General features: G+C 39.4%; 2 protein-coding genes across 2 annotated transcripts in view; both read left to right on the top strand.

Moving 5' to 3' along the window:
* LOC132544783 (titin-like) overlaps positions 1–15,636 on the top strand; it is a gene marked incomplete at its 3' end in the record, with an annotated part of 87,391 nt that extends 71,755 nt beyond the window's left edge. Inside the window, exons 76-81 of the mRNA XM_060208432.1 lie at positions 31–453; positions 5,301–6,512; positions 7,901–8,428; positions 9,422–9,949; positions 10,361–13,243; positions 14,264–15,636. Of these exons, the coding sequence (XP_060064415.1) occupies positions 31–453; positions 5,301–6,512; positions 7,901–8,428; positions 9,422–9,949; positions 10,361–13,243; positions 14,264–15,636 (6,947 nt within the window). The remainder of the gene's footprint in view (positions 1–30; positions 454–5,300; positions 6,513–7,900; positions 8,429–9,421; positions 9,950–10,360; positions 13,244–14,263) is intronic.
* Positions 781–5,294, top strand: LOC132544655 (titin-like). The gene has a single exon (XM_060208282.1). It carries the CDS (start codon positions 944–946, stop codon positions 4,424–4,426), a length of 3,483 nt encoding a protein of 1,160 aa, XP_060064265.1. The 5' UTR covers positions 781–943; the 3' UTR covers positions 4,427–5,294.
* Positions 15,637–15,641: the final 5 nt, after the last annotated feature.

The raw sequence follows: 15,641 nt of genomic DNA, 5'->3' as shown, positions 1-15,641 counted from the left end.
ATCCCCAATATTTCCTCACCTTTTTTCCAGCAAAGAAAAAAGTTGAGTTTGCTCTGCCGAGAGAGGAACGTCCTAAGCAGTCAAAACCAGAGACTGTGAAGTATCCGGTGTCTGAGGACGAAACAGGTCCCAGTGCGAGTGAAGATGAGCTTCCTGAAGAAATGAGAGTTCCACCAGTTTTCACACAACTTTTACAACCCAAGATTGTTCGGGATGGGGAGCGTGTTGAGTTTCTCGTTCACTTTCGTGGAATCCCACAACCAAAAGTCAAGTGGTTCCACGATGGACATGAACTTAAACCATCCACTGATTTTCAGATCACTGTGAATTTCAATACAGGGGAGAGTACTCTAGTCATTGTGGAGGTCTTCCCGGAGGATGAGGGCGAATACACTTGTTCTGCTCGAAACCGTTACGGGGAGACGATAACAACCTGTCGCCTCACAGTTGTTGGTACGTCTCAGCCGCTGTAGAACCATAGTGCATGATCACAATATCAAGGTCATTTGTCAAATTCCGGATGTTCTCCTATTCCGCCTTCCTAGTTGTGCCAGGGATTTTTTTGATGTGATAAATATTCTGTGTACAAAATCTCTTAGAAAATTTTCCATTTAATATAAAAGAAAAATTTTTGATATTTGAAATGAATCAATTGTTGGTGATCAAATTTTTAAAGATTATGAGAAATAAAAATTATGCTTAGTGAGGTTTCATATAAAACAAATATTTAATGCAATGAAAATCAAAATACATGTAAATTTTAATTGATATACAATCTTATTTATAAATTGATTATAATTCCAGTAAGTTTGTGATTATGACTGATGTGTGAATTTGTCCTGTTCTCTGAGTGGTCCTTGCTTGCTGCCTTCCCATCCTCAATCACACCTGTCTTGTTCTTGCAGCCCCTGAAGAAGATATCCCCGAAACTGAATCCCATCGCATGACAATTGAGGTCCAGCAGGTCCCAAAACCTGAAGAGGTGACACGCGATATTCACACGACACAGCTGCATATACAGAAGGAACCACAAGTTGATACACCTTTTGATATGACAGAGGAAACACGGTTCAAGGAATCTATTGAACTAGATCATCAGGGACCCAGAGTCCAACAGCCTCAATCAGTCACTGTGGTTACACAACCAACAGTCACACATCCAGTTTCCATGGTAACGCAGAAAGGAACCATGGTAATGACTGAACCAACAACTCAATTTGAAATTCAGATAGGGTTTCCACAGCAACAACAGCCAAGGCCAACCTCCACGGTTACCACGGAGACAACCACTTTTACAACAACCACAACAACGCAGGAAGTAGTTGATGTGGAGAGCTATCCAAATATTGTGGAAGGCGGAGAATTCCACAAGACCTCAATGGTGGTGACTTCCCAAGAAGAACCCCAACCTCTCAAACTCATTGAGATTCAAAAACTTCCGACTGAAGATGTTTTATCTGAGACAACAAGCATCATCACCAAAGAGATGCGTACAATCACTCAAGAACCGGAGGTGTCTGAATCAGAGGAGAGACACTCCGAAACTATAGAGATTCAGCATGACAAACCACAGGAAGTACAATTTGAGATCAGTCTACCAGACCAACAAACAATCACAAAGACAGAGAAAAAGCTGACCACTCAGACTCAACAGGAGAGACGGACTTCAGTTCAGAAATATGAAGTTGAGATCCAGGAGAAATTCATGGTACAAAAACCACATGAGATACACATCCCCTTCAAAGGTAAGAGTGAGGTGGAGTTTGACATTGTTGATGGTGCCGAACCAAAAGATCTACCTTGTCCTACAGAAGAAAAGATTGAAGTAATCAGACCAACATTGGAGGTGGAAAAGAAACCGGAGCCAATTGTGGAGGAGGAAATTCCAAGGGAAGAGAAAACTAAGCAGGAAGTTCATGTTGAATTTCCGGTTGAGGAAACACCAACGGAGGAATCACCTGTCCAGAAAACTCCTGTAGAAGAATCCCCTGTTGAGGAAACTCCAGTTGAGGAAACCCCTGTTGAGGAAACTCCAGTTGAGGAAACCCCTGTTGAGGAAACTCCAGTTGAGGAAACCCCTGTTGAGGAAACTCCAGTTGAGGAAATTCCAGTTGAGGAAACCCCTGTTGAGGAAACCCCTGTTGAGGAAACTCCAGTTGAGGAAACCCCTGTGGAGGAAATGCCTGTTATGGACATATCTGTTGAAACAACTTTAGAAACAACAGCAATATCTGAGGAAACTAAACAAGAGGTTCAAACTTTTGTCATAGAAACTGAAGTTCAGAAAACTGACATCATTGATTCACAGGAAACACATCTAGAAGAAATCACATTTGACCTCAAAGGTCGACCTAAAGAGGAAGTAACATTTTCCATTGATATACAGGGGGATAAACCAGTAGAGGATGTACCTGTTAAAGAAGTAAAAGAGGAAACTCACCATGAAGAAATTACTTTCCAACTTGTTGACCAACCTCAAGATATTGAAGAGACAACTCCAAAGCAAGTTGAGGCTCTCGAGGAGTCTGCTCCTGAAGAACAGGTGTCTGAAGTGGAGACTGATGCACCTGCTCAACCAGTGATAATGACAGAACGCGAGACCATTCAGGTTACGCAACTAGAGGCTGAAACACCAGCTCCTCTACAGCCAGTAGAAGTTACACAACGTGCTGTCATTGAACATATTAAAGAACCAGAATCTGAAACAGGGGCTCCTGAAGATATTTTAGAAATTTCTCAACGTGAAACTATTGAGATAATTCGTGAACCAGAGGCTCCAGAGGAGGTGATTCAGATTGATATTAATATTTCTGAACAACTGCCAGAAGTTACAACCACCACTGAAACAGAGGAATCAAGAATTACCAAAGAAGTGACATTTGAAATCCCCCAGGGTGAGGAAAGCTATCAGGAAGAAATGGTCATTAATGTTAAAAATGAACCCATGGAGGAAGTACATTTCTCTCTACAGGTGGAACAGACAGAAGAGTCTGTCCCACAAATAGAGGAAGTCTTGCAGGATGTAGAAGTAGTCAAAGAAGAAATCACAGAGGTTGTTAAACTTCCTGAACTTGAAGATACTCAGAAAGAGGAGGTTGCTCTGCAATTTGAGGATCAGCCAGATGAGGCTGTAGAACTTACTCTGCACATTTCTGACTCAGGTATTTCTGAGATTGAAGAGACAAGGATAACAGAGAAGTCAGTAAATATTGAAGAAGAATTCAGGTTTCAACTTCCGGCAGTCACTGATTCATCGACTGAGGAAGTAATATTAGAGGTGAAAGACCAGCCATCTGAAGAAATTGTTTCCATGACGATAGCTGATCAGGAGATTGAAGTGCCAGAATCTGATGCCGCAGTCCCTGTGGAACAGGTTTCAATGGAAACTGAAGAGGTGTTCCAACTTCCTGTCCTGCAACAGGAAGAGGATAAGGAGGTTGTCATGGACACGGAAGAGACACCTGGTGAGGAGATTCAGTTCAGCATAGAATTAAAAGAGGATACCTCTCCTTTTGTTGTAGAGGAAGTCACTCAAAGAAAGATGTCAAGAACAGAAGAAATAACCACTGAGGAAGTTTCCACAGCTGATGACACAATCACTGAAGAAATTACTCTACAGATTGAGGACATACCTGAGGAGGAAAATGAGATAATAGTCCAAGTAGGTGAGACGGAAACAAACCTCATTGAAGAAATCACAAGAACAGAAGAGGTAATTGAAGAACCACAGAGTTTTACATTCCAACTGGCAGAGATAGATGAGACAACATCTGAAGAAACACCGCTACAAGTTGAAGAAACACCAGGTGAGGAAGTGGAGCTCACATTCCAGATCAGTGATGACCAGATGATGCCCCAAATACAGGAATCACAGGAGTCGGAAACAACAACTAACACCACTGAGGAAATCACCTTCCAGGTTTCTGACCTTGAACTTGGAGACACCACCACTGAGGAAATTACTTTTCAACTGACAGAACAACCTCAAGAAGAAATTGAACTTACCCTTGAGATGCCTGAACATGTCAAAGAGATAACAAAGATTGTTGTAACTGAAGAGGAGAAAATCACGGTTCCAGAGGCAACTACTACTAGAGAAATCTTTGCCGATATAGAGATCCCGGAAGGTGACCTTGCCCCAGATTTTACATGGGGTTTGACTTCTCTCAAGGTTATGGACGGAGAAGAGGCCAAATTTCGTTGTGAAGTTGAAGGCCATCCTATGCCGGAGATTTCCTGGTTCCATGATGACAAACCGATTACAGAGAACCAGGACTTCAAACTGACCTATAACACAGGAAGCGGTGCTTGTACTCTCCTTATCGTCGAGGTATTTCCACAGGATGCAGGAGAGTACACTTGTATCGCCGTGAACAAATATGGAAAGGCTATAACGCGTGGCTATCTCGAGGTTGAATGTGAGTAGTTTCTACAAATATTCTTAAACTGATGTTGACATAAATGATCTTAGTTGCTGAAACCTTCGCCATTCTTGACTAGGACTTTATCACTACACAATTACAAATGAAGAACTTCAAATGTAAACGTTTAAACTAAGAATGCAGCTATTTCCAATAGTTGAATACTTTGTGTGTTTTTGACTTGGGTGTGATTTTGAGGTTATGAAAATTGTAAACTTAGCCCTGTCTGTATCAAATACTTAAGTATTCCTTGATGAAAATTTCCCTTATGTTCCTTGTTGGATTTTATATTCGACGGTATTCCCTGGATGAGATTTTCCTAAATTCACCTCTATGGTATAAGTATTCTGGTATTCTGAAACAATTATTGACCTTGTCATTTGTGGATTTCTGAAAAAGGGAGAAAAACTTTCTAGGTCTTCAAAATATTAGGATTCATTTCTGTTTTGACTGAATATCAATTTAAACTTTTTTTGAAGTACATTTGGTAGAAATAATTTGTAGATTAATGATATTTGATACTGAATGTTTGGTGACAAGTAATTCATTCTGCAACTCTAGCTAAAGTGTTAGTAATATCTATTTACATGTTGACAAATTGATTAATCCTCAAATGCATGTGTTCACAATGTTAAGTATGTCCTTTTTCCAAATGCATTGTTCTCTTTTAGAGGATTAATCAGGATTTGTTGATTTGTGAAATTGATATTAAAAAATGTTTTGAGTAGATTTGCAAAATTTTGTCCCGTTTAAGAAACATGGTTTTTGATTTGTTTACTAACACAAATGTTTGTAAATTCACCCACCACCTGACTAACCCATTGTTGATCATACATATTTGATTCACGCTTTTGACTCCCAAGCTCTCCTCCTTTACAGCCTATGAGTATGTACCTGACACTGAGGAAGCTTCAGACTCCTTCCTGTCATCCATTGAAGCCGCCTCCCCAAAGCCTCACATTGACTCAGACTCTGAAATATCAACTGTCGCTAAGGAATTTGAGGAGCAGATCCAGAAGGTCAAAGAAAAAATGGAGATTGAGATACTTGAAGCAAAAGAGGAACCAGCTCAATCCCAGGAAGTGGAAATTCAGGCAGGCACAGTAGAGACAACTGAAGTAGAAGAGACAGAGGAAGTGGCACCAATCACACAAGAACCACAACCGGAGGAAGCTAAGCCTCTTGACGTCACCACCGAGGCTGTCCAACCAACAGCTATGGCACCAGTGGCCAGTGTTACAGAAACAACACAAGAAGTAGCACCAGCATCAGAAGAGGTTGTTTCAATCACACAGGAACCACAACCTGAAGAAGCTAAACCTGCTGATGTCACAGAAAGTGTCATAGAGACCACACAGGAAGTGGCACCCTCTTCAGAAGAAGTGGCTCCAATCACACAGGAACCACAAGTTGAGGAAACTAAGCCTGCTGATGTCACAGAAAGTGTCATAGAGACCACACAGGAAGTGGCACCCTCTTCAGAGGAAGTGGCTCCAATCACACAGGAACCACAACCTGAGGAAGCTAAGCCAGCAGAGGCTGTCCAGCCAATAGCAGTGGAACCAGTGGAGACACCGACCACACAGGAAGTGGTACCCTCTTCAGAAGAAGTGGCACCGACCATACAGGATGAGGAACCAACAGGTGAGGATGTAGTTCCCTTTACACAGGAATCACAACCAGAGCAGACAATTCCTCTTGAAATTACAACAGAATCAGACTTAGAAATGGATTCAGTTCAGATCTTGACTGAAACTACTGAGAAGGAAATTGAGATTTCTGAGGTTTCAGAAGTCCCAGCACCAAAACAAGAAGTACCTGTGTTTGTGACACCCCTCTCAGACATGCAAGTTGCCAAGGGCACTTCTGTGAGGTTTGAGGTTAGCTTCACAGGCACCCCGACACCAGAGGTTGCCTGGATCTTGGAGAAGGAGGAGCTGCTGCCATCACAAGATATTGAGATTACAATCCAAGAACACCATAGTGTCCTTGTACTGCATGAGGTCCTTCCAAAGGATGAGGGTCAATATATTGTTGAGGTCACCAATCCTGTTGGCAAGGCAACGACCACAGCATACCTCCAAGTAACAGGTCAATGTTTCTCCACTATACTGACCTGGTCTTGGAATATCAGAAGTCAACTCCGACCAAACTCTAGGCTACCTCTGATTGGTCTACACAATTATGCTTAACCAATTAGAGTGGTGAATGTTTTTCATCAAGAGTTTGGTTTTACTTCGGAGTTTGCTGTAGACATATCATGACCAAGTTTGTTCTACAATTTTTACTACATGTGCCTGGTCCTGGGATCTCGGATTCAACTCCATCCAAACTCACAGCTATACTTGATTGGTCGACACAAATAGTACAAAACCAATCAGAGTGATAGATTGTTAATTCTGAGTTTGGTCAATTGTTTGGAGTTTGTTGTCGACATGTCAAGACCAAGATTCTTCTTCAAATTTATCAACTGTTTTGGCCTGGTTAAGAGATTTCTATCTCAAGTATATCCAGTCTGGTTGATTTAAACAAGAATTGTTCAGCCAACTGGAGCAGTAATATGTAATACTATCTTAGTATCACAGGTAGTTTGGTTTTATTTCATAGAGTTTCTATAAAACTTATCCAATATCATCAGGTGTTGGTCAGTGAATATGTCAACATTGTGTCCATTTTATGGTTTTTGAAACAGAAATGATTCTTTGATGCATTTCAAAATTTCTTTCCCAGTTTTTTTTGGGGGGGGAGAAATTTTATTCAAGATGAATGTCACAGGCATTTATTTAAAACTTGAATTTATTTGAATTTACTAAGATTAAAAAAAAATTCAAAAATTTTCTTCTTGTGAATAAAATATTCAAATTACTTTTCTCTTACATACGACATGATAGTGTCATGGAAGAATGAATCCTATTCAGTACCAGGACGACTTAGCGTTAACTTTCTTAGCAATCATGGTTTCTGTGCAACTAACATTAGTGATCTATAAACTTAAAATCTGACCAAAAAAAAAAAAAAAAAAAATTAGAATCTGTGATATTTTTTTGAGGAGCAGTAATTTAAAAATTTTTTTTTTTTTTCTCAACTCCAGATTTTAAGAGTGGTAATTCCCAAAGAACTACTTTTCAAATTGGCATGGCTTAAATGATTAAGATCCTTTCCTGATGGAAAATTAGATAAAGGATAAAACTTTTTCAAACTTGGCAACTAAGAGATAGACATGACTTTATACCTGCTGAAAAACATACTTTCAACATGTATCTTATATACCTTTGGATTTTCAAACAAGTTCAATTAAAGTTGAACACCATCTTGTTTTTTCAAAACTCAAGTATAGATCTTATTTAAAACAGGTGTATAAGTGTGTTTTCCAGTAAGGGTTAATGGACAAGCAATATTCCTAAAAATTGATATAGCAATTAATTCTGTTTAAAGATTTGTAAAATTAATTAGAAAATTCTTCTTGCCACCCTGTGCAGATGTCGTGGTGAAGCCTGCTGAGAAACAAGAGTCCCCAACACAGGAGGTATCCATTGAGGAGGAAGTCCTCAGCCCTGAGGAGACAGTTGAGGTCAAGGTTACTCCAGAGGACACAACAAAGCCATCTGAGGTACCATCTGAGGCTGCTGAAATCGAAGTAGTCATTCCTGGTGTCTCTGAAACAACTACACAGGAGGTTACTGAAATAAGTGAGGTCACAGAGGTCATCTCCACGGTGATTAAGGAGGAGGATGTTCCCACTTTTGTGTCCAAGCTCAATGACATGCATGTGACAGAAAACACAACAATCCGATTTGATGTGACTTACACTGGCAAGCCTGAAAAGGTCACATGGTTTCTGGATGGCGAGGAAATTGAGCCATGCAAGGAGATAGAAATTGTGACAAAAGAACACCACAGTGTTCTCCTGTTCCACGACGTCATGCTCGAGGATGAGGGAGAATACACCGTTGAGGTGGTCTCTAAAGAAGGCACTATCACATCAACTGCCTATCTTCATGTTCATGGTAAGTCTTTTTTGTGATATCTACATTTGATTAAGATTTATTCAAAGGAATTGAAACTTTCAATTCATATCAAAAATATTTTCACCCCACTTCAGTCCTTTGCCGTCAGATTTGATTTAGAATTATTTAGCCAAAGTGTTAATATATTATTTTGTTATCGTAGGTAGCTTTGAGTCATTCTGGTTTTTTTCTGATGGATGAATATCATCCTATATCCTTAGTAGGTGACCTTAATTAATTCTACGTCGTCCAAGTGTTAGTCATTAGTACCTGTAACGTTTATGTATCAGTCCTACAATAATAACTGTAACATTTGAAGACCACTTTAATGCTGCGCATCGTTTATTCAAAATTAATCAGTGAAATACATACACTGTGTGACATAGAGGCACAAATGAAAAAGTAAACGCGCATTATCAATATCTCGTTGATTTCTATTTTAAGTTATTTTTTATGAATGAGAATGTTTTAAGATAAAAATGCATCTTTTCCTTTAAACTTGTGTTTTGGAATTTGTTGTGTTTGTTCAGGTAGAAATATCATGTCATCAACTATATATAGCCATGAACATGAACTGGTCCATTTAACCCACAATGAATTGTTCAAAGTCTCGATATATATTAAAGTTTTTTTGGGTAGTCCCTTGAACTTCAAAACATTGAAGTTTGGCTGTATATCATTCCACAGAGTTTTGATAAAGAATTAAAAGTCATCAGATACTAATAGATACATGTTAATTAACCTATGATTTCAATGCTTAATAACAAGAAAAATGATCAAAATTACACCATTTTTAAAAAAGTTATTAACTGTTTCTAATATTAGTTTACTTTCAAGGTAAGACAGGATCTAGTATTTGATAAAAGACAATTTCATGAAAAGTGAATTGCATAATATGATGTTTCAACTTAAAATTAAAAAACACTTTATGTACATAGATATTAATTCATTTGATTTATTTTGTAAAAGTTTTATGGATGATGTCATTGACAGATGTGGTGATGAAGCCTGCTGAGAAACAAGAGGCTCCGATTCAGGAGGCATCCATTGAGGAGGAAGTCCTCAGCCCTGAGGAGACAGTTGAGGTCAAGGTTACTCCAGAGGACACAACAGAGCCATCTGAGATACCATCTGAGGCTGCTGAAATCGAAGTAGTCATCCCTGGTGTCTCTGAAACAACTACACAGGAGGTTACTGAAATAAGTGAGGTCACAGAAGTCATCTCCACGGTGATTAAGGAGGAGGATGTTCCCACTTTTGTGTCCAAGCTCAATGACATGCATGTGACAGAAAACACAACAATCCGATTTGATGTGACTTACACTGGCAAGCCTGAAAAGGTCACATGGTTTCTGGATGGCGAGGAAATTGAGCCATGCAAGGAGATAGAAATTGTGACAAAAGAACACCACAGTGTTCTCCTGTTCCACGACGTCATGCTCGAGGATGAGGGAGAATACACTGTTGAGGTGGTCTCTAAAGAAGGCACTATCACATCAACTGCCTATCTTCATGTTCATGGTAAGTTTTTTGTGATATCTACATTTGATTAAGATTTATTTAGAAACGTGGAAACCATTTCAGATATAATTTGATGCAGTTTAGTTCATATGGTATCTGCCCTGTGTGTACTTCAGTGTAACAGGTGTTTTTTTTTTGTTTCTAAGTCAGTAGTTCTCAGGATTCAGCTTCATTTCTGTCACAGAACGTTTGGGAAATGTACATTTAACAAATATTCTCTTAAAAATCAACTTGGAAACATTTGAATGACTTGTCATAGAAAAATTTTGTGAAGAAATTTTGAACAAAAACATTCATGAAATGTCATTGGGTAGCTACAAATATTGCTGTTTAAAGAAGAAGAATTTTACAGTAATGAGGTTTATTTTCTTATTCCAGATTTTTATTTCTTTTGTAAATCTCTTTCCTCAGACATTTCAATGAAGCCTGTTGAGCCTTCTTCAGCTCCGACAGTTGAGGAATCTCTCGAGCCAGAAGAGACAGAGGATGTTTCTGTGGCAACTGAGGAGACAACCACATCTTCTGATATCACAATTGAGGTTGGCACTGCTGTTGTAGAAACAAAACGGGAAAGTAAAGTACCAACAATGGAAGAGACACTACCAGAGGAAGAAACTAAAGCCTTGGATTCTGTTCCTTCAGAGGAACCAGCCACTTCTGAAATTGAAGTAGTTGGAACTACTCCAGAAAAGGAAACTCCTCAAGAGACAAAAACAGCCCCTGATGAGGAAATCCTGCCTGAAGAAGAAACTGTTGTTTTGGATGTTGTCAAACCTGAGGAACCAGCTACTACTGAAATTGAGGTAGTTGAAGTTATTCCAGAAAAGGAAACTCCTGAGGAAACAAAAACAGCCATTGACGAGGAAATCCTGCCTGAAGAAGAAACTGGTGTCTTGGATGTTGTCAAACCAGAGGAACCAGCTACTACTGAAATTGAGGTAGTTGAAGTTATTCCAGAAAAGGAAGCTCCTGAGGAAACAAAAACAGCCATTGACGAGGAAATCCTGCCTGAAGAAGAAACTGGTGTCTTGGATGTTGTCAAACCTGAGGAACCAGCTACTACTGAAATTGAGGTAGTTGAAGTTATTCCAGAAAAGGAAGTTCCTGAGGAAACAAAAACAGCCCCTGAAGAGGAAATCCTGCCTGAAGAAGAAACTGTTGTTTTGGATGTTGTCAAACCTGAGGAACCAGCCACTACTGAAATTGAGGTAGTTGAAGTTATTCCAGAAAAGGAAGTTCCTGAGGAAACAAAAACAGCCCCTGATGAGGAAATCATGCCTGAAGAAGAAACTGTTGTTTTGGATGTTGTCAAACCTGAGGAACCAGCCACTACTGAAATTGAGGTAGTTGAAGTTATTCCAGAAAAGGAAGCTCCTGAGGAGTCAAAAACAGCCACTGATGAAGAAATTTTACCTGAAGAAGAAACTGGTGTTTTGGATGTTGTCAAACCTGAGGAACCAGCCGCTACTGAAATTGAGGTAGTTGAAGTTATTCCAGAAAAGGAAGTTCCTGAGGAAACAACAACAGCCCCTGATGAGGAAATCATGCCTGAAGAAGAAACTGTTGTTTTGGATGTTGCCGAACCTGAGGAACCAGCAACTACTGAAATTGAGGTAGTTGAAGTTATTCCAGAAAAGGAAGTTCCTGAGGAAACAAAAACAGCCCCTGATGAGGAAATCATGCCTGAAGAAGAAACTGTTGTTTTGGATGTTGCCGAACCTGAGAAACCAGCCTCTACTGAAATTGAGGTAGTTGAAGTTATTCCAGAAAAGGAAACTCCTGAGGAGACAAAAGCAGGCACTGATGAAGAAATTTTACCTGAAGAAAAAACTGGTGTTTTGGATGTTGTCGAACCTGAGGAACCAGCCACTACTGAAATTGAGGTAGTTGAAGTTATTCCAGAAAAGGAAGCTCCTGAGGAAACAACAACAGCCCCTGATGAGGAAATCCTGCCTGAAGAAGAAACTGTTGTTTTGGATGTTGTCAAACCTGAGGAACCAGCCACTACTGAAATTGAGGTAGTTGAAGTTATTCCAGCAAAGGAAACTCCTGAGGAGACAAAAACAGCCCCTGATGAGGAAATCCTGCCTGAAGAAGAAACTGTTGTTTTGGATGTTGTCAAACCTGAGGCACCAGCCACTACTGAAATTGAGGTAGTTGAAGTTATTCCAGAAAAGGAAACTCCTGAGGAGACAAAAACAGCCCCTGATGAGGAAATCCTGCCTGAAGAAGAAACTGTTGTTTTGGATGTTGTCAAACCTGAGGAACCAGCCACTACTGAAATTGAGGTAGTTGAAGTTATTCCAGAAAAGGAAACTCCTGAGGAGACAAAAACAGCCCCTGATGAGGAAACCCTGCCTGAAGAAGAAACTGTTGTTTTGGATGTTGTCAAACCTGAGGAACCAGCCACTACTGAAATTGAGGTAGTTGAAGTTATTCCAGAAAAGGAAACTCCTGAGGAGACAAAAGCAGCCCCTGATGAGGAAATCCTGCCTGAAGAAGAAACTGAAACTGTGGATTCTTTACTCCCAGAAGAACCAAAAACTTTGAATGTTGAGGTCACAGAAGCTACTCCATCAAAAGAAGCTCCTAAAGAAACAAAAACTGTTTCAGCTGAAGACACCATTCCACAAGAAGATGTTTCCATAGTAACTGAGATTGAAGAAGAAAAGACAACTCCATCTGAAATTGAAGTCATTGAAATCAAACCCATTAAAACAACCACTGAGCAGACAAAAGTTACTCTTCATGAGGAAACAGTGGAAAAAACAGAGGTTACTAAAGTTGAGGTTCCTTTTGTACAGGAAACTGTACCTGTAGAGATTGAAGTCCAGGTTTCCAAGGCAACCACCGACACCATTGTTACAAAAACTGAAATTGTCAAAGAAGCCATACAGACGGTGGAAATTGAAATGGTTCCAGAAGAGAAACCAGAAACTGAGACCACAGTCCAAGTACAAGAGATTTCCTTTGAGGTTGCAAAGAAGGTGGAAACTGTTGAAACCGAGGAAGTCCAGAGTCCTCGTTTCACAACCTCACTCACAGACATCACCATCATGGAAAACAATGTTCTTCATCTGGAGGTCGTCTTCACCGCTTGTCCTGCTCCAAAGGTTACTTGGTTTCTTGATGGTGAGCCATTGAAACAAAGCGAGGACATAGAGATTATTGTCACAGAAACAAGCAGCGCCTTCATCATCAAAGACGCATATCCAGAAGATGAAGGAGAGTACTGGGTTGAACTTACCAACAAAGCTGGTACAGCGAGGTCTACAGCATACATCTGTGTCCTACGTAAGTACAGCATGCATGATTCTCCTCCATGTTTTACATCCGGCCATTTCGTGTTGGTCACTCTCTGCATGTTTTCCTAAGCAAAAATTAATTTTTCTTAATTTCAATAGTGATCTGTTGCAGTTTCATTGAGAAATACTTTATTTCATTGCGTATATTTAACATTCAAGATTAAGATTATAACAGAAACAAAATAAAAGAAAAGTAGAGAAGTTTGGAATAGAATGGTGTGATTCACAGATAGATTTAGGGAATGGTAGATATGGTAAAATTGTGTTACCTAAATTAATTCAGCAGAAATGATTTCATTATGGATTTTTCACTACTTGTTTTTTTTTTTTTTTTAATTTTTCTTTCCATTTTTTGTTAATGTTTATGTATCAAGTCATGATAGAGCGATATCATTTCAGAAATTAAACGTTAACATTTTTTTGGGAGAAAGCTTAAGATTTAAAGTCTGAGGCAAAAGTTTCATTTAGATATACGTAATTGAGTGTTCTTTTAGGCACTAAACAGGATAAAAATGCTAGATTTACAGTTATACCTGAACTCCTCTGACCTGAACCTTGTTTGCTACTTTGTTGCCTGACCTTTGCACCCACACTGTTAGACCTTGAACTGAATTAAAAGTATAATTTTGAATGTGTACTGTTTTTGAAATATGTCCCCAGTTTGAAGCCACAAAGAATCTTTAGAAATTTGACTAGCAATATGCAAACTGAAATATAATGAAGTCTTTCTTGAGTTTGTGATCCCATTTTCATTACAGTTCCCTAGCCTGTTTGAACTGTTGATTGTTTGATCCCGGGTTTTCACATATCAATCCCCATCCACCTGGTTTCTCCTTTTGCAATGTTTTTGGGCATTTTCAATGTCTCCCTTTTTTCAGACAGGTAAAGACCAGACATGACTACGGTTAAGGTAACTTGTAGACAGAAAGTTAGGTCAAAGCAGATCAGGGTGTTAATGATAGATAGGTTTGTCTAAATTTGACAGATTCTTTATTTGAACCAATTTCAGCGCGAAGTGCACCTTCATCTGAAGCACAAGAAACAGATGAGGAATCTTTCTTCAAGGAAACTTTAGAAGTCGTTCCAAAATCACCAATCACCATTCAAGAACTGGAAGAGGAAGAATCTCTTCCAGAGGAAAAAACTGCAGAAGTTACAGAGATGAGCATCCCTGTTAAGGAGGACCTTCCTGAGGTTGTTGAAGAAACTATAGTAACCACACAAAAAGAGGTTGCTCCGAAACCTCAGATGTCAGAACTGGAGTTAGAATTTACTCCTGTAGAAACTCCAGTTGAACAAATAGAGATTGAGGAGGAAAAACCTGTAATTATCAAAAAGAAACCAGAGAAAACTGAAATATCAGTTCCTGTTGATGTGAAGGAAATCAAAGAGGAGACTATCGTTCGAACTGAAAAGGTCATTGATAGCAAACCTCAGGTCACGGAAGTTGAAATTGACATCACCCCAGAGGAAACAGTTACCACCTCTGAGGTGACAGAAATTACAAAGATCACAGAAGAAACTTTCACAGAATCAGTTTCTATTGTTCCCGAGGAAAAACCTGCATCAGAATTGTCTGAGGTAACTTTAGACGTGATTGACAAACAACCTGAAGTTGTAGAAGTTGAAGTGACAGCTCCTGAAACTGTCACAGAGACTGTGTTTAGAGAGAGGATTGAAGTTAGCCAAACAGTTGAAGATGTTTCTGAAATCAAAAGTGAACCCATTGTGGAATTCCCAGAGGAGGAAGTGATAGTTAAGACTGAAAAAGAAATCACTCCGAAACCTCAGATGTCAGAACTGGAGTTAGAATTTACTCCTGTAGAAACTCCAGTTGAACAAATAGAGATTGAGGAGGAAAAACCTGTAATTATCAAAAAGAAACCAGAGAAAACTGAAATATCAGTTCCTATTGATGTGGAAGAAATCAAAGAGGAGACTATCGTTCGAACTGAAAAGGTCATTGATAGCAAACCTCAGGTCACGGAAGTTGAAATTGACATCACCCCAGAGGAAAGCACTACTGAGATCAAGAAAACCATTACTGAGGTGACGGAAGAATCTGTTATAGAATCTGTAATTACCATTTCAGAGGATTTAGCTGATGTACCATCTGAAGTGTCTGAAATCACTTTGGATGTTGACGAGCAGCCAGACATTGTCGAGGTTGAAGTTGCAGCACCTGAATCAGTTACTGAAACGACTTTTAGAGAAACACTACAAATAGTTAAAAAGGAGGATGAAACCCCCCTCGATATTACTCCCGAGGAAAAATTCAAAGAGACTCTAGAACTGGCTTCTAAACCACAGACTACAGAGGTTGAAGTTGAGTTTACACCAGTATTGAAAGAAGAAATATTGGTAACAGATGTTTCCCAGGAAACTGT

This window comes from Ylistrum balloti, unplaced genomic scaffold, assembly GCF_031769215.1.
Source record: "Ylistrum balloti isolate Yb309-2 unplaced genomic scaffold, AGI_CSIRO_Ybal_v1 Utg369590, whole genome shotgun sequence".
In the NCBI taxonomy this organism is placed as follows: Eukaryota; Metazoa; Mollusca; class Bivalvia; order Pectinida; family Pectinidae; genus Ylistrum; species Ylistrum balloti.
The sequence above is the reverse complement of the archived record's forward strand: the minus strand, read 5'-3'. Positions and strand labels throughout refer to the sequence as shown.